General features: G+C 31.0%; 1 protein-coding gene across 3 annotated transcripts in view; it reads right to left on the bottom strand.

Moving 5' to 3' along the window:
- LOC130452160 (scavenger receptor class B member 1) overlaps positions 1 to 23,858 on the bottom strand; it is a 99,755-nt gene that overhangs the window by 14,254 nt on the left and 61,643 nt on the right. For all 3 annotated transcript variants that reach the window (XM_056791486.1, XM_056791483.1, XM_056791478.1), the window contains exons 3-4: positions 19,381 to 19,472; positions 16,416 to 16,576 (exon numbers count right to left, since the gene is read on the bottom strand). In XM_056791486.1, coding sequence (XP_056647464.1) covers positions 16,416 to 16,576; positions 19,381 to 19,472 — 253 coding nt within the window. The remainder of the gene's footprint in view (positions 1 to 16,415; positions 16,577 to 19,380; positions 19,473 to 23,858) is intronic.

Here is a 23,858-nt window from a genome sequence, read left to right as displayed (position 1 = left end):
GAAAAAAAAATAATACACAGTTTAAAAACACCGAATAACAATCAGTTTGAACATGCTTTTATTAATTGCACTTGTAGTAAATTTGTAAATGACTTTTTGGCCTCGATCTTGTTCTTGCCATACTTTGAATGTTCAGATTTAATTTGAACTTTGCAAAATAGTTAAAGACTGACGATAATGCAACAATTCGTTCAAAATATTTGATTATCTTGATTAATTTTGCCAGATTTCATAAATTTGTTTTCGTTTTTTTTTGAATGAACGCAGTTCCAGACATACAAAATTGCGATGCAACCATCAAGAGGTACAAATTAAAGACGGGACATGAGTAGAAAAAAAAATAATACACAGTTTAAAAACACCGAATAACAATCAGTTTGAACATGCTTTTATTAATTGCACTTGTAGTAAATTTGTAAATAACTTTTTGGCCTCGATCTTGTTCTTGCCATACTTTGAATGTTCAGATTTAATTTGAACTTTGCAAAATAGTTAAAGACTGACGATAATGCAACAATTCGTTCAAAATATTTGATTATCTTGATTAATTTTGCCAGATTTCATAAATTTGTTTTCGTTTTTTTTTGAATGAACGCAGTTCCAGACATACAAAATTGCGATGCAACCATCAAGAGGTACAAATTAAAGACGGGACATGAGTAGAAAAAAAATAATACACAGTTTAAAAACACCGAATAACAATCAGTTTGAACATGCTTTTATTAATTGCACTTGTAGTAAATTTGTAAATGACTTTTTGGCCTCGATCTTGTTCTTGCCATACTTTGAATGTTCAGATTTAATTTGAACTTTGCAAAATAGTTAAAGACTGACGATAATGCAACAATTCGTTCAAAATATTTGATTATCTTGATTAATTTTGCCAGATTTCATAAATTTGTTTTCGTTTTTTTTTTGAATTAACGCAGTTCCAGACATACAAAATTGCGATGCAACCATCAAGAGGTACAAATTAAAGACGGGACATGAGTAGAAAAAAAAATAATACACAGTTTAAAAACACCGAATAACAATCAGTTTGAACATGCTTTTATTAATTGCACTTGTAGTAAATTTGTAAATGACTTTTTGGTCTCGATCTTGTTCTTGCCATACTTTGAATGTTCAGATTTAATTTGAACTTTGCAAAATAGTTAAAGACTGACGATAATGCAACAATTCGTTCAAAATATTTGATTATCTTGATTAATTTTGCCAGATTTCATAAATTTGTTTTCGTTTTTTTTGAATTAACGCAGTTCCAGACATACAAAATTGCGATGCAACCATCAAGAGGTACAAATTAAAGACGGGACATGAGTAGAAAAAAAAAATAATACACAGTTTAAAAACACCGAATAACAATCAGTTTGAACATGCTTTTATTAATTGCACTTGTAGTAAATTTGTAAATGACTTTTTGGCCTCGATCTTGTTCTTGCCATACTTTGAATGTTCAGATTTAATTTGAACTTTGCAAAATAGTTAAAGACTGACGATAATGCAACAATTCGTTCAAAATATTTGATTATCTTGATTAATTTTGCCAGATTTCATAAATTTGTTTTCGTTTTATTTTTTGAATTAACGCAGTTCCAGACATACAAAATTGCGATGCAACCATCAAAATGTACAAATTAAAGATGGGACATGAATAGAAAAAAATAATACATAGTTTATAAACTCCGAAGATGACGCTTCTAGAGTTAGTTATATTAAAATGTATAAAAGAATTTATGGCATATGCTAAAGCCTCACTGAGATGGGACTGAGCCCCAACGGCGGCTTCGTTTCCTGTTGCGACTTGATTAACGCTACGGCTAGGGGCTTTTATTTTTCATATATTATTTTGTATAGATTTGTATTATTATTATTTCGATTCATTAAAAGCATTTTCAAACCGTCATACAGTCCACCATGTTGTTTTTCATCACAAAGTAGTGACGAGATTTCGAATCAAACATAGTGTTTAGGAATAAATTTAATAAAAATCAGTGACATCTAGTACAAAATTTTTATATCAACATTTTGAGCGAGTTAGGTAAATGGTTAAATGGAGAAATTAAGAAAAGAGGAGACTTACTTGATGAGTCAATTTCAATAATAGAACAATTCGGAAGATCCGAAATAGAAATCGAAATCAGATATTTTGGTTACGAACTAGCAAGCTTCACCAGTTAAAGTATCCAAGAGACAGAAAATTCTTACATATAGGGTATTTCTAAATTCAGATGGATCTTTTTCTAAGCCCACCCCTTTCTGAGATAATATCCTTAAGTTTAACCCACACTGGTTGTTTCCGGATGGTTAGAAATGTAATTGTAGAACAAGCAACCTCTAGAAAAATTTTTTACATCTGTTTGGCGAGTTTTAAAAGGTTATATCCTTACCATATCCAACGGGCTCAAGCGCTTTTACCTTGAGAGTTTTCTCATATTTTGCAAATGGTGAATAGTGTTGGACGACGCACATTTTTCAAAAGTATCTATCATAAATTTTTATTATAATCACCTATGGCTAAAGGAGAATACCCATAACCATTCTCAAAATGTTATGACTTAATTGAGGCATATTTTTTTACTTCAGCCATTAAATGGAATTTCTTAGACCAGTTTTCTCGAAAATAATCTCGCTGAACTACTTGAAGACATCAGTCAAAACATGTGGTTCATGCACGATGCCCTCAACATTGACCACCTCAATCTCCAGAGATAAATCCTTGTGATTTCTGTTTATGAGGTTACTTTAAATTTTTAGTCTATACGACACAGTTGATATCAACGATTTGAAGAATCGTATTCAAATAGCGTGTGAAATCATAGAAAATCATCAAAACGCAAATTTGTTTGTTGTTGCTGTAAGCGTGTTTCTTTTTTAGTTTTTTCGAACCATAATGCATTTATTAAACGAAAATAACTCAGCTTATATTCACTCGTGTATACAACTTTGTTCTAGCATGTTAACCCGAAGTAACGATGTATATCTAATATACAAATGACTAATGCTAAATTGATATTTGCAGAACTTAACAATGTATACCCTGAAGAATACAATTTTCTCTTTACGTGCTCACATTGCTTGTCAAAAGAACGATTCTAGTAACCTCAATAAACTAATACTGAGTACGTATCTACCGGAAAAAATATTTGTGTGAGAAACTTTCCAATCAAGAGAACTTATGCACTTTATTATAAAAAAATTATGGTTATAACAATAATTAAAATACTGATTAACAGCAATTCGCGATAAGAAGTTGTTAAAAGCTTGTTTTCAGTTTTTTTAGTTTTTATTTTGTTTGACCTTGAAACTTGAAACAAAGTTAGTGAGGTTAGGTTAGGTGTTCTTAAAAATTATTCAAAAAGTATTTCCTGTTGTATGAGATGGTAATGTATTTTGTGCCAGAAGGTATTTCTTTTGCAGAAATTATCGAAGAAAATACGAAAAAATCAAAAATCACTCAATATACGATCGTCAACGCAGTTGAAACTTTGTTTGGTTAGGTTAGCGTTAACAATGGCGGTGTGTGACGTCAACACTGCCGTAGTCTATTGTTTTATATTTCCCGTATAAGTTTCTCGAATAGATTTGGCTACGAATATGAATTTAATAATAGATTTTGTTCGATGGAAAATTTATTATTAAAAAAAAATATCTGGGAGGGAAAAAATTATTCGAGACTACAGACACAAAGCTTATTATAGATGGTTATTTTGAAAAACCTGATTGGTTTTTCAAAACCTATATAATTTGCATAATATGCTAATAATTTCAAGCTCATGCCAAACTGAAATTAAAATCTGATTAATATAATAACCGGTCTTGAATGAATGGAATTCAAGAACAAGTTCAATTATTGCTAAAATGTACAGCATTGGTGTGAGGAAGTAGATGGCCTTTAATTATATTTTTCCGGATCCTTGACATTTCTGTTGTGAATCTTTTATACGGGGTGTCTCACGACGAGGTAAAACTATCTGTATATGGCAAAATACTTATAGTAAAATCATGAAAATTTCTACGTTTGCGTTTTCGGATACGATCTTTTTGACTAAAATATTCCGGTTCTACCGGAAGTCGACTGTAACTTTGTTATTTTGAATAGAACATCCTGTATATTAATACATTTTTGAAATCTATGTGTGTTTAGTGTACTTTCGTCTAAAAACGTTTTTCGAAAAATGTATACTTTCCGAGTTTCGAGAATTTTTTTTGTAAAAAATTTGTAGACCTTTACAAATTATTTTTTTACGAGGATACCCCTAAAGATATGGAAATGGTTTCTATTTGGTTGCTTTTAGCAAGATCAGACGTATTTGAATCTATGTTGAAAATTTTTTCATTTTATACAGGGTGTGTATGAAAAGTTTTCAAAGTTTAACTTTATAAATAACAAATTTCTTTATTTTTTTAAATAGAACCACCCGATTTTTTCCATTTTAATGCATTCAGGGGTAAAAAATAAGGCAAATTCATGTATACTTCTATACTTCTATACCTAAACTAACCGTTATCCAGATATTAAATGTTTTCTGTAAATTTTTAGAGATGCAGGTGTGGTCTAAATTTTATTTTGACACTTTGATACCTGCAGGGAATCAGAGAGAGAAGTTTTACAAACTTAATTAATGTTATCCAAATTGTGTTATGTATAAGGGCGTTGACTTTGAAGGAAAATAAACATAATTTATTTCTATCTTCTGTTTTCTTTATTTTTCAATACTGTTCATCTACACACCTCGTATATATTATAATTTGTATCGTAACTTTTTGACACCAGAGTATCAAATATTCGCGTTATTGCAGTTTAAATAAAACGAGATGTGAAGAAACCTAAAAACACAATTAGAGCCTATTTTGTGATGATTTAAAGAGGCATTAGATATAAGAAAAATCGTTTTTTAAATGAATTACTTTCTTTTAAATTTACTTGTAATACTTAATCGTGTCATTAAGATAAATGTCAACTGAAAATAAGGAGAAACATAATTTTTTTTGAGTGAAGTTTTCTAGTTATTACATAATTTTTTTGTTTATATTTTCAGACCAGGTATAAAAAATAATTGAGCAATCTAAATGACATCAATTTATAATTGTAAGCAATTTAATTAATTAGAATATAATAAGCTGTCGGTCAATTCCTATTTTCTTGGAATATAATTTTAAATCAGATTATTTACTGGGACAAGCTCAAGAAAAATGAATAGTCATAATTTAATGTAATACTTAACCTGCAACATCACTTAGTAAGTCGTGTGACCAAGAAAATGTTAAAAATCGATTTTATTTATCAATTCAATCTACTTCAAAACCAATACAATCATTCCAACGCTTCTATAACTTCTCGATACCGTGCTTGCAGAAGGATTTGTCTTTTGCATCAAAATAGACTTCAGTCTCATTAGAGAATAGCCAGTAGTCACTGGGAGCCAGATCTGGACTATACGGTGGATGAGGAGGCAATTCGTTCAATTTAACCATCGTTGACATCGACTTGTAAATCGGTGCAGTGTCTTGGCAGTAATTTTTTCTTCTACATATGAGACCGTTTTTCCTTGATTTTTTAATTCAAACGATCCAATAACTCTATGTAGTATTCACTATTGATTGTCTTTCCCTTTTGGAGATACTGAAGCCATAACCTTTCCAGCTGTTGTGCCTTTGGACGCTTCTGCCGTGGTTCACCGGCAACATGTTTCCCAAACGCTGCTCTGAATCATTTGAAGAAGTTTCGTGGACTTTTCTGATGTTTTAAAATCAGCAAACCATTAGTAAATGGTTCTTTTCGACGATGGAGTTTCTGGATAATACTTTTGAAGCCATTGCTGAGCTTGTACTGTATTTTTTTTTCATCAAGAAGAAATGATAAACACACACTAAATAGATTTCAATCTACTGTTTTGAAATTAACAAAAGTAGCTTCACTTAAATGGCTGTCACTTTTTTCTTACTAATGGAAATATCATGAAATTTTTCAAATAGTTTTTTGAAAATTGGTACTTCATAAATATCATATGGATTTGACAATGGCAGCACCATCTGTGTATCAGTCAAACGACTATTGAGCGATGTTATAAAATACCAATAAATTCAGCTACATGTTAACGGGTGACCTGGTAAGAATAATGGAATAAAATTTATCGTCATAGGTCTTCAAACGTGCACAAAAGTTCAGACGTTTTCAATTTTCGTTAAGCCGTTAATAAAACAAAATTATTGTGCCACCAAAAGATTTGTACTTTCACCAATGAGCTCCGGTAGATCCTTATCTTGTATCCTAGTTCGCTTAACCATGTTTTCAATTATCGAAAGTGATAGTAATCACTGGGTTCTAAATCAAGACTGTAACTTGGATGGTCAACGACTTCTCGTTTGAACTCTTTGATACGTTGTTTTGTCACTATAGGGTTTTGAATCGTGCATCAGAACCTCGCCAGATGACAGCACATCTCTTTATTTGCTTCGTATAGCTCACCGAATGCGATGTAAGTCTTTCTTTATTGTTGTTATTCCATGGAAGCAACGAGAAGCTATTATTTCCTTTTTATTTAAAACTCTATTTTATTTTTTATAGTGTTGCTATAGAAATGCATGGGTTTGACTGTTCCTTGGTATCTGGATTGTCGTCCAAGATTTTAATGTCAACTTCAGTAACAACAGTCTTCAAGAAATTGTTTTGATAACAGTTATAACGTGTCTGTAAAACCTACAAACACCTTCCAGCAGCAGACCACAAGCAGGCAAAAGCTAGAATCCAATACACAAAAAGAGAATCACTTTTGGAATACGAATTAAATGCAAGCAACTTAGTCCAGGTTATCTATGTCACGCTTGCTTAACTTACAATTTTGGAACCCCAAAATGGACGAAAAGAGAATATTTACGTCTTCTGTTTCAATATATCTTTTTTTTATTGAAAAAATTTCATAATTGGTTCCTGCGCTATTTTTAATATAAAAGTAATTGTGTTTATTACAGGGTTTTATGGTATGTCATAAAACATTAATTGAATAGATATCAAAATGGTAAACACAAGGTATATGTTTTGTATTGTAGTGTAGTAATAAAACAGAAACTAATTTTACCATAGATTTCAGCGAGGTTCGACCATGAATGAAATTGATTTTAATTTCATTTCAAAAACAATCTTTCTTCTAAGAAAAATTAGTTACTACCATTCCAAAAATACGCATTTCCCATCCCGTACGAGCGTCATTGGTGCAGTTCATATATTGTTGTTCTTAGATTTTGATATATTTCAAACTGCTTTTAAGAGATGGTTTTGTTTACGTAGCATCCTTAGGATTAATTATAAAATTGATGACCTACAAGACTCTTGCAGCAAAACCAAGACCACATTTGAGGCTGCAAGACCAAAACCACGTAGGCTAAGTCTAAGCTGGTCTTGGTCTTTCATTGGCTCATCAATATTTGTAGGTAAACGTGTCTTATTTCCATTTTACGTATTTCAGTTACCTTTGGTAGCTCACCAGAAGACTTATGTATGCTATTCTAGCTGAAAAGTTTATCGAATATTGTCTTAAAACTTATAATTTTGTAGTTAAATCTTCCTGCTTCTTTATCTTCGATTTTTTTTTTCAATTTTTATAAAATTTTATCCATTCTTATTACGTTTCTTTTTATGTACACAAATTTTACTTCAACGAACGTTTCATATTGCGGCCATCTTATCGATTGCGTTTTTGCATCAACGGTATTTTCATAAACACCTCTAATTATATAAGAAAAAAAACATACCCATTATTAGTTATTACTTTCATTTTCCAGTTAAGAACAAAATATCTATTTGTTTTTTATAAGCAATTAACCATTTTATGACGCAAATAAGATTGTTTTAAGTTGATTTAATTTGATTTTTTATGAGTATGTATTACAAGATTTAAATTATTCGAATGTCACATTTATTAATAACTAAATATGTACAGTTTCTCCAGAAAAAAGTTGTTTTCTATATTATTATGCGCAATTTACCTTTGGTCGTAAATAAGGAGATGTTTGTATGTATCTATCATCATAAATGGTACCAGCAGTTCACATTCTCGCAAATCTCACTGCCATTCAGTGACCTTTGATTCTAATAATTGGGTTTTGTAGAAAGTAAATATGAACAGACGGAATCTAACGTATGTGCCTTTTTCTACAAGTTTTGTATACGTAAATAACTCCATGTAATACTTTTAATTATCCTCAATACACTCACACTATTGTGAAATAATAATATAATAGTTATACGAAAAAACTATTGAAGCAAATCTAATGTACCTGTTGTTTTTTTTATACTAGTTATTATTATACTTAATATTAACCCAGCCCATTGGATATAAATCAGTGCCGTTCTTCGATGTTCTTAATGACCAAATCGTACCTGGTGAGCAATTAAAATGGTCATACATATATCAATAACGGATCATACTACAGCTTCAGGACAAGAACTTTAGGTCCACCACTAGAGGGCGTATTTGAGAATATGAAATATCATTATTATTTGTTAATTTACACAATTGTGTGTGTTTTTGGTAGTATGGATGGCCTCAAACTAATGCTATTGGATTTTTTTTTATATTGTCGTTGTCTTTTATTTTGTTCCACGATTGCGTCCAGTTTCTAGCATGATCAAATTATTGCATATGGTTGCCACTAATCAAAATTCCATAAGTGAAAGTAAACAATTTCCTAACCTCAAATTTTATTTAATATTTTGTAAACAAGTTGTCAGTGGATTCTTTGCTTTAGCATGATTTGCTGCTAAGCCAAAAGTAACTAGATTTCTCCCTAGAATTACATCTAGTACGCTAGCACGTTGGCGAGAGACGTAATTACAAGAAATAAAAAAGACACCAAACTGATAATGTTGCAAGTGCAATATCTTGCATGAAACAATCAGCTGAACTTCATTTGCGCATGCTTTTGATCAAGAAATATTGCGTCTTGCATTGCATTGCACGTTGTTTTGTATCATGTCAAGCGGCATTAAGGAAAAAAAAAGATAACTAAGAAATGGTTGGCGAGAGACGTAGATGCATGCTATTTAAATGGCACCCAACTGATAATGTTGCAAGTGCAAGATCTTGCATGAAACAATCAGCTGGATTTCATTTGCGCTTGTTTTTGATCAAGAAATATTGCGTCTTGAATTGCATTGCACGTTGTCTTTTAGCATATTAAGGTGTATGTAAACTGCGAGAATTTTTTTTGCTTTTGTTTTCTTTGAAGCTCTTCCGACAGTCGTTCTTAGTTGCCCACCTGGTATAAAATATGCATAACAAACTGAAAGACACGAACTGAAAAGCGTACCAATGGAAATCCTTAAATATAATATAAATAATAATTAGTAGTGAGATTGAAATAGGTATTACAGAATATTATTCAAAATACTGCCTTACAACATCGATATGAAGATTTTTTTGTGTTGTAATGGTTTTAAATTTGATAATTTAACCGCAAACTAGGTATGTTATCTTTCCCAATAGTATTTATTAACTATGTATTACGTAATTCGGTTAAGTCCTTCAGTTATTGAAGAAATTTTGGTGTATAACTTATATGTGAGAGATAGGTTAAAAAAGCGTCCAGCTGTGTACAATAATAAATAATAGTACAAAAACCTTCTAGGTGCTGGTATAATCAAAACGAATGGTATGCATGTACTAATTGTACAATAAAAATTATATTTCGGGTTTCCTTTTAACACATTTCGACGAAACCTTTTAGCTATTGAAAAAATATTGGTGTATAACTGTTTGCCTTTTTACACGCGTCAGTGACAATTTTTACACAAAGCTGCAACCAGTTGCTTCGATCTATTCCAGTAGACAACTCAGTCAAGTTGTTTTGAAAAATGTCTCAAATTGAGTTAAAAAATTAACACCAACACCAATCAAAACAGAATTGAGGGACGTTGTTTATGATGCCTGGTGTCCATTATTGTATTGTTTTGATGGGACGAGAATCATTAGAAAATCGCCCACACATTAGATTTAGAAGAAATTGTTCTGGTGCTTAAAAACAAGAGAAATTGCAGTACAGACTGGCATTTCCAGATCAGGTGTTCTAAGGATTCTACATGAGTTTTTCAATATGGTAAAAAGTAGTGGTGGGTGCCTCGAATTCTTACCGCAGTACGAAAGCTGTTTCGAGTGTAATATAACCATAATGAAAGTATGGTCTATTACTATGATCTGACATCCAATAGACAATCCATGGAGTAGCATCGGAGAAGAAGGACCGTTTAAAAAAGGAGCTGCGAAGGTATCGTTGACTTTCCATGTAGGAGATTTGACTCATGAACCGTATTACGAACTTATTATCGATATTTTAGATGCCCTTTTTTAGTAACACCACCATGTTTAAGGTACATACATTTAATTATATTTCGAAATTATGAAAGTTCACAAACTAAAAGGTATATTATTATCGATTTCATTGGAAATATATCGTAAGTTTAAAAGTTGCACGCACCAATTGTTTTACAATGTTACCGTGATCTAATTTTACATTTCTACTTAAAACATCATTGTTTTAGGCATAAAAGAAGTAAGGAATTAAACAGTGTGTTCAAAAATTACCGGTATTTGGTAGATTATAATTTTTTTTGTTTATATAATTAGTAGGTATAATAGAAAAGAGATATCAATCAAACCAAGCTCTTAAAAAAACTGCCGATAACCAATATAATTTTAGGAACTTTCCAATCAAAGTTCATTGATTGGGATCATTGTTTCATATATATCAGGTTCTTCGATATTAAGTTATTGATGTGACGTCAATAAACTGGAATTCTTAAACAAGTTTTAAGAATGAATCCTGCATCCTGCAAGTTCTCAATGCCAAAATTGTTATGGAATTTTTATGAGAAAAAATATTTCTTATGAAAAATTCAACATTTTACAGTTAGTAGTAGTTCCTAAATTTCAATATAGAGTGATTTGATTTTATTTAAACAATGAAAAAGTATTTGGTTACAGAAATTGAAAAAAAAACTAGAAAACACTTAAACTAAACAATGGAAAACAATTTTACTGGCTAGTAGCGTCTTACGAAAGAATAATCGAACCATCTAGAAGCTAGTTCCCTCCAAAGTTCGTCCGTAACGTATGAGTTTCATCCCTTAAAGCAAATAATTAGAGACATTAGAGTCGAAACGACCTCAAACTTTAAATTGGGGAGATCTTTGACTTGCTACAATTAGTATTGTCTTCAGTTTTTATTAGATATCGATAATTTTAATGATTACATTTCTATAAAGATAAAAATAACAAAGAAGTCGTGTGACTAACTAAGAAAAACACTTTTTTGCCCAAAAATCGAGTTTATCCATCAATGTAATCTCCTTCACGAGTAAAACAATCATTCTAACGCCTCTCCAACTTCTCGATGTCGTACAAGGATTTATATTTTACCTCAAAATTTACTTTAGTTTCATCAGTGACTAGCCAGTAGTCACTGGGAGCCAGATCTGGACTATACGGTGGATCTTTTTTCTTGATTTTTGCATTTAAATGATCCAATAACTCTATATAGTATTCTAAAGTGATTATCTCTTCCTTTTGGAGACAGTCGATGAACGATATTCCATGCGCATCCCAAAATACTGAAGCCATAACATTCCCAACTGACTGTTGTGCATTTGGAATCTTCGGACATGGTTCACGGATTCAGTCAGTTCACCGATCAGTCGATTCAGATGATGATCTTTTTTTCTTCTGAAGTGAAGTGATGGATCCATTGTCACATATCGACTCAAAAAATCTGATTTATTACGTGTAAGCACTGCTGTGAATCATCAACATGTTGTTTTTTTGGTCGACCGACTGTGAGTAAACGCGGCACCTACTTTGAAAAATGTTGATGCATAATTGTAAACACACTGCCTTCTGATATCTTTATGGCCTCATCTATCTCACGCAATTTCAATTTACGATTAGATATAACTAATTTGTGGACTTTTTGGTGTAACCCACCTCAATTGGAAGACCAGAACGTTCACCATTATCGGTGTCTGTACGACCACGTTTAAAATCAGCAAACCAATAATAAATAATTCTTTTCGATGATGGAGAGTTTTGAAGCCATTGCTGAGCTTGTACAGTATTTTTTTTATCAAGAAATTGTTTTGAATTCATTTTTCTCAGACTAATCTAAATGTCATGAAATTTTACACTTTTGTGAAAGTTGGTACTACATAAACGTCATATGATTTTGACAATGGCAGCACCATCTGTGTGTCAGTCAAACGACTTATTGAATGACGTTTCAGCTGCTATTTCAAACCTAAAACCTAAATTTTTATTCATTTATTAATATTAATATATTATAGTGAGAACGAAATCTTTTCGAATTGGACATTATACAACTATATAACAAACACCAGGAATTTGATTACCTATGTATTAGAACCAATATTCTTTTGTCTTGATTTATGAAAACACGTGAATCATATAGGAACTATCCATATTTGAATAAAAAGAAGAATCATAAAGCCGATTCTAATAAATCTAATGCTTACTTAGGCCTTATGCGCAAGCGTATATGTCAGGTATATCACAATTAAAGTCTATTATGGTTAAATCGCTGTTCCGATAATTCCCTTATGAGATTGTAATATATTCACTGTGAATTTAGGAAGATATTCATAATGGAGATTTAAAATATCTAATTTTTCATTCGCAATAATAATTACGGAGAAAATGATTTTAGGACCTCACTTTATAAATAAAAAAGAAATCCAGCTGTTTCTATAGATACAAAGCAACGCGGTTTTTTACGTTTAGTCATTCCGTTAGTTCAACCAATTAGCACAATACGTATTTAAAAAAAATTGTTAACATTAATTTTTATTCAAATGTTTATAATTCTATTAGGACAAAGTACGCGGAAAATATACAATTATATATGCTTATAAGGAATACATATATCCGGGAATTTAAAGTGTTATAAATTTGAATCTAATAATTTCGTGTCATGCAATTAATTTCCCAGTCCAATTGACTATTGCTTTTATTAAAATTTCTTTTCAGTGTTGTATTTACCATAAAAATAAATATCAATTATATGAAAATACTCGATTTCAATAATATCCTCAAATATATTAACCATTAACTGATTTATGATTTATAAAGTGAATTATGATTTACAGCATAAATTTATTAAATAATTTCAACAATCAAAATATTTCTCAATTAATTTAGTATACAGATATCCTTAGATTTCATTTTCAATAGACTACTTGTCAATTTAAGTGGGTAATATATAAACTGGATTGCCACACTGTTGTAAAACGTAAATTTCTAATAAATCACTGAAGAGTCCTTCGGTGTATAAGAGATTGCCTAATAACTGCCATTATGAATGTTTCTTATAGTTGTCAATTTCTAAATTGAAATATCTCAACAACAACAAAAGTCGTAATAAATAAATTTATTCTTTGTTAAATATTATAGAAATTATTATTGTAAAATAACTTGAAAAGAATCAGTATTTAAATTGATATGCTTGTTGAAATGTTTGTTTTAATTAAAAACGTTATGAGAACAATAAATATTATGGTTTTATTAACGGTTATTAACGGTTATTCTAATTTTCAAGGATTTGTTTGGTATTTTTAATTCTAGAAATAGATTAATGAAATATTTTCTTGTAATTCAGAGTTTTATAACTTGTTTCAGACAAAATGTTAAAATTAAAACCAAAATATGATTTCGTAAAGTATTATTAACATCTACGAGGTCTGGTTATTAAATAACGAGACTGCGCTTCTAGAGGGCGCCCTATACGGGTGGAGAAAAAAACGAGAAGTGTGTTGGGTATCTAGATATCTTGTCTATGCACGTCCCAAAACACTTTTCACACACTATTACAGTATTTGTGTAGTAGCTGTTTGAAACGAACTTGTTTTTTTCTCGTGAAGCAACGTATCAATCTCAAATTTCTCGTTAAATTGAAAAAAACTCCGACTTAGTGCTATAAATTGTTGCAAGAGGTTTATTGGGACAATTCTCTATATCGTGCGCGTGTTTTTGAGTAATGTAAGCGCTTTAGTGAAAGCCGAGAGAGTTCTGAAGATGACCAGCGCCCAGGATAATTGCCGAAGCTATAAACGCCGATAAAGAGACGGTTAGAAAAATTTTACACACGACAAAAGTCTGTGCGAAGCTGGTGCCAACAATCTAACTCCTAACCAAATGCTTTGCTCAGATTTAAAAGGTTAGAAAAAGATCTGCTTTGAAAGGGACCTGATTTGAGTCAATGGAAGCGGTAAAGCAAAAAAACGACAGAGCTCCAAAAGAGGATTTCCAGCACCGCTTTCCATATGGAAAAAACATATGGAAAGGTGTGTAATAAACACATTTACATTATTGTTTGCTTGTAAATAATTGACAGAAATTAAATACAAATATTTTTTCATTAACCAATTTTTTGGCTTTCAATTTTTCCATAGTAACCCTATAATTCACAATAGACTGACTTAACACAGCTCCTTGTAAGTTGCAGCCGAACTGAACTGTTAAGAAGTCACTATTTGGACCCTCTTAATATATGGAAAAGTTGACAATCATATTTTTGATGAAATTTTTTAGGAAGGCAATCTTGGAATTAAAATAAAACAAAATGTCTAACTTTTATTGGCAAATACTTATAGATCTTACGATAAGACTATGTTATCTTCAAAACACAGGTCTTTTGACCAGTCCAAACCTTTTTCTATTGTTCGTTACAGCTTATGGTTCTAAAAGACCAATAAAAGCACGAAAACTTGTATTAGCTCAGGTTTATGAAAATTTTAGGAAATATTCAGATGAATCTGTAATACATTTCGCACTAGTCACTTAACGACTTCGAAATACACTTTTCAACAAGGTGTGTACACTTTTCTTTCTACGATCACGTAAAAAATTTTTCAAAAAACGTATTTTTTAAATAAGAAAGTCAATTAAAGAAAAGTATATAAACTTTTATATTAGTAAAAACAAGTCGGTCATTAAGAATGTTTTTCTTCACTATGGAGAATGAATTTTCATTCAACTACTTTATATATTACCTAGTAATAGTAATAACATTTAGTTTCAACGTTTAAATTATTTGCAGTATGTGTTTGCACACAAATCACAACAAAATTTAAATTTTCATTGTAAACCACTATATAACCTCAAAAAATCTACTTCTTTAGTCTTCTTAAATTTGGCCTTTTACCTTTCGGCACCCAGCCAGATTCATATTGTAGTCGCGTATTCCCTTATATCGTTCGAGCCCATTTATAACATAAGAAAAAGAAGTATTTCAATACATTTTGTTATTTTTTAGTACATGTGTGAAATAAATTACTTTCTTAGGTAAAAATGAGTGTGCAATTTATCATTTTCATAAGCGGTTGTAGGAAAAAATATTTAAAACGACCGTTTTGCATTAGAAATAAGATTTTCGTGAAAATTTCTCCTAATTGCTTTAACTATTTTTTATATACTGAATGTCTAGTATAGAGAATAATTTTTCACGTAAATTTAAAATTTGTTTTTAATATGTATTCTGGCACCTTTGATTAAATATTACATCTTCGAAGTTAATTAGTTTGGAAACATTCCAATTATTTCATAGAATTTCATTATTTAACTTGTTCTAGTTGCATTATTTATATGTTCTAATTACTTTTGGCGTTGAATACAATCATAATACCGTTTCATTCAATAGTATTATCTTGTATCTTAGTTTTAGATATCATTAAATTATCCGTCATTACAATTTTATACATTAATTCATTTTAGATGACTAATCAGTGAGAGTACGTTTACTCTGTTATACCATTAGTAGAACAAGTACCTTTTACTATAAATCCAACGCACATTTCAACGGATTTAACAGTTTCAGCAGAGTACTACTACTACTACAGGTGACCTTGACATTGACAATGCTGTTCAGACGATTTCTATTCAGCATGACTTTCAATTTACCTTTTAAGAATGGATATAACCTATCTTTATATGAAAAAATATCCATACCATTATATTTTATAGCATATTTAAATTTAAATGCAAAATAAATGATATTTTTAATTTTTGCAAATAAAATAGATATGTAATTTGATTTCAACAAATTCAAAAAAATCTGACAACAGTTTTAAGGATTTTATGTCAACAGTTTTTGAGGTTTTATGTCAACAGTTTTTGAAATTTTATGTTAACAAATCTCAGATTCTTGGGAGAGAATATTCGTCGGAAAAGGGGTAAATTTTGGCGGTCATTTGGCCAGCAACATTCCATTAATTCATTGAAAACATCACGAAGAACTGATTACGAGGCTTTAAAAACAGGTAATGGCACACGCGTTATATGTCGAATCATCTATTTTGGAAATATATATATATATATATATATATATAAGAATAATGTAAAAATTTAGCTCACCTATAGACAAAAGGTCCTACTTCTTGTAGTTTCGGCTTCTCTCCATTGGCAAGAAATTTTTCCGAGTTAGTAACATTAAATATATACACTTTGGTTAGTCTTATCACGCCTGGTTTTTGCCAGTAGTGAAAACTTAAAGAACCATCAGATAATCGTAAGTTCTAGAACAAAATTGATAGTTGTCAAATGTCATTTGTCATATTTTTCATGAAAAAAGTACGATTCAGATTTAAATTTTCAGTGAAAAATTCTACATAGTTAGTTCATCGCGTTTTTAATGTTTTCAGACTATTTGACGTAAAAAACAGCGAAGGAATGGGTAGGTACATAGTTCTAGCGAAAGAAAATTCTGTTTCTTCATTAACTGCTATTATTTTTTCTTAAATTCATCATCAAAACGTGTCAGTGATTCGGGATAATATCACTATCATTCTATTGTTTGAAAAAACGGTTTTTGGTTTGGAGTATATGTTCCCAGGACTTTGTTCATTGCTTGGACGTTTTTTTGGTTCCTAGTGTACTCAAGTTTCATCTACTATACTTTTATTTGACAATTTCTGAGTACAGGGACTCGGATTTTAGTAACCTGTACTCTCAATTAACTACGGTCCTAGACGTTCAACTTAATCCCAACCAATTCCTAAGAATGGTTTCGAAAGCAGATAACATCTTATGTATAGGAAGTTTGTTTCGTTTTTTTTAGGCTATTTTTTCATTTTATTATAATGTTTATTCTTCTTTTTTCCATATTTATTCACCAACGAATACAGTTTTCTTTGTGTGAGTATTAAAACTAATATATTTGTCAATTTTATGTAAACTTTTGACAGTTGACAAGGTGCAAATTAACAATAAATCACTTGTAGCAAACATCTTATGAATATCTGAAAAATCACACAGCCCTCGTACATATAAGGATGTAGGGCCGAACAACTAACTTATTTGAATTGAACTCATGCTCGATGGAAAATAAGGATACACATAGTTAAAAGCAGGTGGTGGAAAATTTAGTTTTTTCAAATTTACCGCTAAAGCTAAGATCAAAATGGCAGCTTAGATCATTACTACGTGGCACATTTTGATGCTTAGTTTCCTTTCCATATCTGTAGGTTAATCACGACGAATAGCGAAAATGACAATTACTGAAGAATTTCCCCTGATATTTCTGAGACAGCTCCACAACTTCAAATTTACTTTCAGAAATATCAGCAAGCGAGTGTGTTAATTTTTGAAATTACTGGACCTGTCAAAGTGACGAAGTTGTTGAAATTACTGTAAACGACATTGAAGATGAAGACTCGATGCTTACTGGGATATTTCCAGATTCGAAAACTAACTAATACTTATTCTATAAATTATTTGTCGTACTACAGGAAAGACTGCAACTTAAGTCCACTAAATTTAATCTCACGTCGATTGTTTCTTAAATATGTTAAAGGACGCTGCCATAATCGTGTTGTTAGGATGAATTCTATTGCAAAAATTCCCATGGATATCACTACATATCTAAATTTAACAAATTTTGAATAAAATAATGGTTAATGGTCAATTGGCTACTCATTTAAGTATTCGATGAAAACAGGCTTAACCTGGGAAAGCTGAAGTGTCGCAGAAGGATATATCAACAAAATTGACATAGATAAGAAGATTTTAAGTTCACCGTGACCATCTACACCGAATTTTGAATCTAAATAATGCGGAAGTCATAAGTCAGGCAACGCTGACAAAGCTGTAGAAAAAAATTAAAACGAAGATTCAGGAAGTTCATCGAGTAGACGCGTTTTCAAAATGAATAACCGATACAAATTCACGCTTCAAGAAAGTACTTCTGAAAAACGGGCTCTGTTGCCGATGCGCCTCGTTCTGGACTACCGGTATCTGTAATCATTAACGAAAATATGGAAACAGTGGTGCTGGAGTTAGTTGAGCAGCCGAACCAAGGATTTAGAACGAGAAGGATTTAGATCACGGATTGGAATTTTGCGAATAGTAATTAGATTGAAGTCAGGTGATACGCAGTTCCTGCATTCCATTTTGTGGTCGGATGAAGCAACCTTCAAGCTGATCTGCATAACTAAGTGTATTGGAACGACCAGAATTCTCACGTCTTCATTGAACAAGAATTAAACCTGCCTGGGGTGTGTGTGAGCTGGTATCTACGAGACTAGTATTTTTTCATGGTGAAGGATTAAGATTTTTTTGGGCAAACGGACGACGATCCAATAATCCCGTACATTTTATACAGGATGGAGCTTGACCGTATTACGCGTGTTGTGTACTGGAGTGTTAATGTTAATTTTGTGATTTCTTCCTGTGGGGTCTTTTCAAAGACCGCGTTGAGACCTCCATTGAGAAAAGTTACCGTGAATATATTGATCAAGATGGGTATCAATTTGAACACTTACAGTAACCTTTTTTTGAATCCCTTCTGTAATTTCTTTTAATAACTTTGCATTTTTTTCTTGATTAATTTGTTACCTGATTTATGCCGACTTCTATGGAAGAAATTTCTAAGCCGGGCTAACCATTTTCAGTTTTTAGTAGAGGTAGAAATTTCTGCTGAATCAAAAATTGAAATGATTAATATTAACAATTCTACTTTTAGATTTACCATGTATAAATAATTTGACAACTGAAAATGTCAAAGTAGTACCTGAAATTATTACCTAAGATAACATAGAAAACTATTTTAATTAGAAAAAATGCGACTGTAACAAAATTATGTTTGTTTTTTGAGCGTAAAGTAAAATTGTTGCTTTTAAAAGATCGCCTTTCTCAAGCAGCAATTTGTTAATACAAAAATATCTATTTCAAGGTTACCATAGATGCAAATTGAGACATTCGGTATATATTACTATAATACTTTCTCTTTTATTCAATTTCAAAATAAGCTAGTTGATCTGACCCACCGATTTATAATAATAATAAATCAAAACTACATATTTTTTTGCATGTATTAACTCACCTTTAAAATTATATAGTCTACCCATGGTATCGATGATAAAATTACTCCCATCGCTAACGTAAATAATCCTATTAATATAACGGCGAGGCGACCTAGAAACAAAATAAATTCATTCACAAATTTCACGAATTATTTGGAATAACTAGATCAACGTCATTAACTTTTTTAACAAATTCAAATATTCAATCTGCGGATGAAAATTTAGCACAAATATTATAAAAATTATAAAAAAAATCGTTTCTATCGAATATTTATCCATCATCATATCTATCGAATCGTATTGTATCTGCCTTCATATGAAGGAACAATTCACTGGACTATTTGTAACACAGTTTAAACAATTATTTTTATAATGTTTAAACTAAAATCTAAACAAAGGAAAATGAAACCGCATTCCTGAAAAATGAAACAGAAAAACTAAAAATTGAAACTAATCACGTTAGGTTAAGTTAGATTAGATCAGGTTAGGTTAGGTTATGCTAGATTATGTTAGGTTATGTTAGATTATGTTAGGTTATGTCAGATTATGTTAGTTTATGATAGGTTATGTTAGATTATGTTAGGTTAAGACGAAAGAGGGAGGATGTTGAGAATTGATCAATTGACAGCTGACCCGAACCCAACCCAACCTTGACCCTATCCTACTTCACACTATATTTTTGTTTTATATAGAGTCAAAGTTGGTAATTATGTATTCTAATGTATTCTGATTTTATTAAAAATCAGTAGGCGATAAGCACCTTTTGACAGTTTCATGTAATAGTGACACGAGCGAAAAGAAAGGCGAAAGAAAAACGTACTCCGAAATTGTTATTCCGTTATTATTGTTATTTGAACGCACTTTTGAAATCCTGTTCAATAAATCGAACATTGATCAAGATTGGACTCAATTTATTTGCAACTACAAACCCAAAACCCACTGTAAATTAACAACAGAGGAGTTATTGAGGCTTTAAGGAAAGAGAGGGTAGAAAATGGCAACGAGAATGTTGATTCCGGATGCTGTAAAATGATAAAAATGTATCAGAATGCCTCGTTTATCAACAGGAATGAAATAAAAACTAAAACAATAAATAAGGACGCAACAAAAATAATATTTATTCATTTATTTATTTTAGTTATTTATTATATTTATTTATTCTATTTATCCATTTTATATATTTATACTTTACTTCTTAACTGTCAATCGTATTTTGCTTATACACTTTATTTTATATATTTATTGATTTGTACATTCATACGAGCTGGTTATTGTACTGTAAAGGAGAAGAAGACCCCAACCCGCGCAGAGGGATGTTAAGTTCGCTAAGAACGATTCCATTTGTATCGGACTAGCACACCCGGGACCCATTTCCAGGTGTTTTTAGTAGATTTTCCCACCAGCAAAAAATATTTGATTGAAAAAGAAAAAATCATTCCAACTCGTCATTATTCAACGAGAGGAGGGCGGTTTAGTGAGGTAAAAGTCCAAAAAAAAACAAAATGTTAGGTTATGTATGGTTAGGTTAGGTTAGGTTTGATGCATCCAAAAGCATTGATATTGTTAAATGTAAGAACAGCCTAAATAGCAACAAAAATGAATGTGAAATGGGGTTTTTGAGGTCCATTTGTGGGTAAATTTGGTATAAAATAAGTATGTGAAGTTAATAGTCTCTGAAGACGATAACTTGGTTATCGAAACGTTCATATCAGACAGTGTAATTGTGAGTGATGGTGTAGTGGTAGTGTAAACAACAACTTAATTAATAAAATTATACTAAAAACATATAAATTCTGGTTATAGTTGAGATATGACTATTTATTATGATGATTGTTTATAAACAAGTAGAATAATTAATTGTAGATATTACATCAAATGCTAAAGCACATTATCTTTTCGTAAAACTAGAATGGTTCTAAAAAACTAACGGTACCTCGAACCTTTCTAATTTTTATGTTCTATCTCTACCCACTACTAGTTGTACTATCCTAGTATAACGATTCAACCAGAAAAATTGTTGCAACAAGTGATATAATTAAAAACAAGTGTTTACATAACAGAAATTCACCTCTTGGTAAATTTATATACTAACACAGTGCGTAAGAGTTAAGAGGAAAAAAATGTACAAAAGCATGACCAAGGACGTTCGTTGGCCGATATAAAACGATACATACATACGCTCAGTGGCGTCACCAAAATATCAAAATTTATATCAATTAACCGAAAATATTGGTATAAGAACTCAATTTATTGTTAAGACTAAATTCGACGTTATTGAGTCTTATTAGAGTGGTCTAACTCGTAACTAAAGACAACAACAACGAGCCTTGATGAATCCACAAAAATATCTGAACGTGATCATTCACAAAATATAAGTTTCGAAACGATTCTGGTACCTTCCCATTAAATAAAATAATTAACAAAGCCTTGAAGGTTAAAATAAAAGTGTATTTTTCTTTTATCGATATGGAGAAGGTGTTCGATAGGGTTCCAAGGGCAAAAGTATGGGAAAATGTGAAAAACAAGCTAATTAGAGTAGTATAAAACATCTTAATTGTATTATGGAGAAAAGAGAAGGTCAGAAATAATAAAACCAAAGAAAGGATTTAGACAAAGAGGATGATTGAGCGCATTGGTGTTCGTGGAATTTATAGACGATGTAATTAAGAAGAAGCAAAAAGTATGTACGTGGGGCATAGATATTTAGAAAGAATAGATATTTCAGATTGTAAATTTGATGATGATATAGCATTAATAACAGGAATTGAAAAAGAATTACAACAAAACATAATTATTGGAATGAAGTGCTATAAGAAAATGAAGGGAAAAAAACGAAGGTAATGATAAGTAAACGTTGTGCAATATTTATGAGTTCTACTAGAAGCAGAAGTGAAATACAAGCTACAGAAATGAAATATTTGAAAATAGTGGAAGGAGTTACAAAAAATGATGATCTACTAGAGAGGAGCTGCAAGTAAATCCAGTCACGGAATTCATTGAAAGAAGATAGTTGAGCTGAACATTAACAGAAAATATGCAACTCAAGACAAGTAGAAAAAAGTTTAGTAAGCCGAAGGATAACAAAAAAGAAGCAAAGGAAGACCAAAAGAAACTGGGGGAAAGCTAAGAATAGGAATAAGAAGAAATAAAGCAAAATTGTATACAATTAAGATATTGAATATTGTAAATGTAACTTTTTGTAGCCCTGTACTCTAAAGGGTAGAAGAGAATTTGATATAATTCACCTTGGCTTACATTTTTCAGTCCATATAGTGAAGTAAGCGATTTCATATTTTTGTTTTGATACATTCAATAGATCTCCGGTTTTCAATGATATCTTTGCCACTAATTTATATTAGGATGTGGCGCTGATGGTTTTCACCCCACCTGAGATGGTTTTACAGTAAAAAATACTAATGAAAACAATCAACTATCGAATAAATCGGGTTAATAGAGGAATTTTATCAAATTAATCCAAAACATCAAGGTAAAAGATATTGTTTATTCAAGATTATATAATTTGATGGTTGCGAGAGAAATTTGATTATTCCAAAGTGAGATTCATTAAAAAAAATGTTATGAAATAAAAACTGGTATATTTCATTTATTATGAAATAAATTAAGAATAATTACGTGTAAATTCATAGGAGGAGATAGTTTTGAATATCACATTAGAGAAGATAAAAAAAATGTAATACCAAAACAAAATAAAATCGACAAGAATGGATATTTTTAAATAATTACATTCTAGAAGAAAAAATCTTGCTCTAAATTTTGTTTTTCCATTTCAAAATTTTTTTCTTCGCTTTATTTTTTTGTCTGTGACTGAATCTGCAATTTCCCCAGTAAGTACAGTAAAATGAGAGTGAAGAAAAAGATGTAGAAACCCCAAAATTGGTATACTTTATCATCAAAATACGTATTTTGAAAAACAATTTGTTTACCAGAAAATTGACGGCGGAAGATATATAAATTGTGAGTTTAAAATAAAACTTTGGATACCGAAACACCCAGAACTAAACTTTCCTGTATTTTTTGTGTATAATTAGTCGTTATTTGAAGTTAGGATGTAAGATTTATGTTCCTGCCTTTACCAGATTGCTGAAGTACGACCAAACAATCTTTAATAAAGAATAAAAATAACCATTAAAGTACGTTTTGTTTTTCAAAACCTCCACTTTATTTTCCATTCATCATCTTTTCATTTCCGAATTATTGCAGCCATCACTTTTTTGAGGCTTTTCGTGAACTTTGCTTTTCTTGTCATGGGATTCCTTTCCGATGACACTTCTTAGATAACTTTTTGATGGAAGTGCTGGTCTGTGCTGCAATTTCTTTTGTTTTTCTGGACCTCCACCACGCGGGTGATTTTCTAATGATTCTCGTTTCCAGCGAAACAACTTCGACCAATTTCTAATTGCCTCAAGTTGACACATCTCTCAAAACAACTTGACCGAGTAGTCTTTCGAGCTCTACTATAATAAAATGGATCCAGTAG

Source organism: Diorhabda sublineata, chromosome 1 (genome assembly GCF_026230105.1).
Source record: "Diorhabda sublineata isolate icDioSubl1.1 chromosome 1, icDioSubl1.1, whole genome shotgun sequence".
NCBI lineage: Eukaryota > Metazoa > Arthropoda > Insecta > Coleoptera > Chrysomelidae > Diorhabda > Diorhabda sublineata.
Note: the sequence above shows the minus strand (reverse complement) of the source record. Positions and strands in the feature narration are given on the sequence as shown.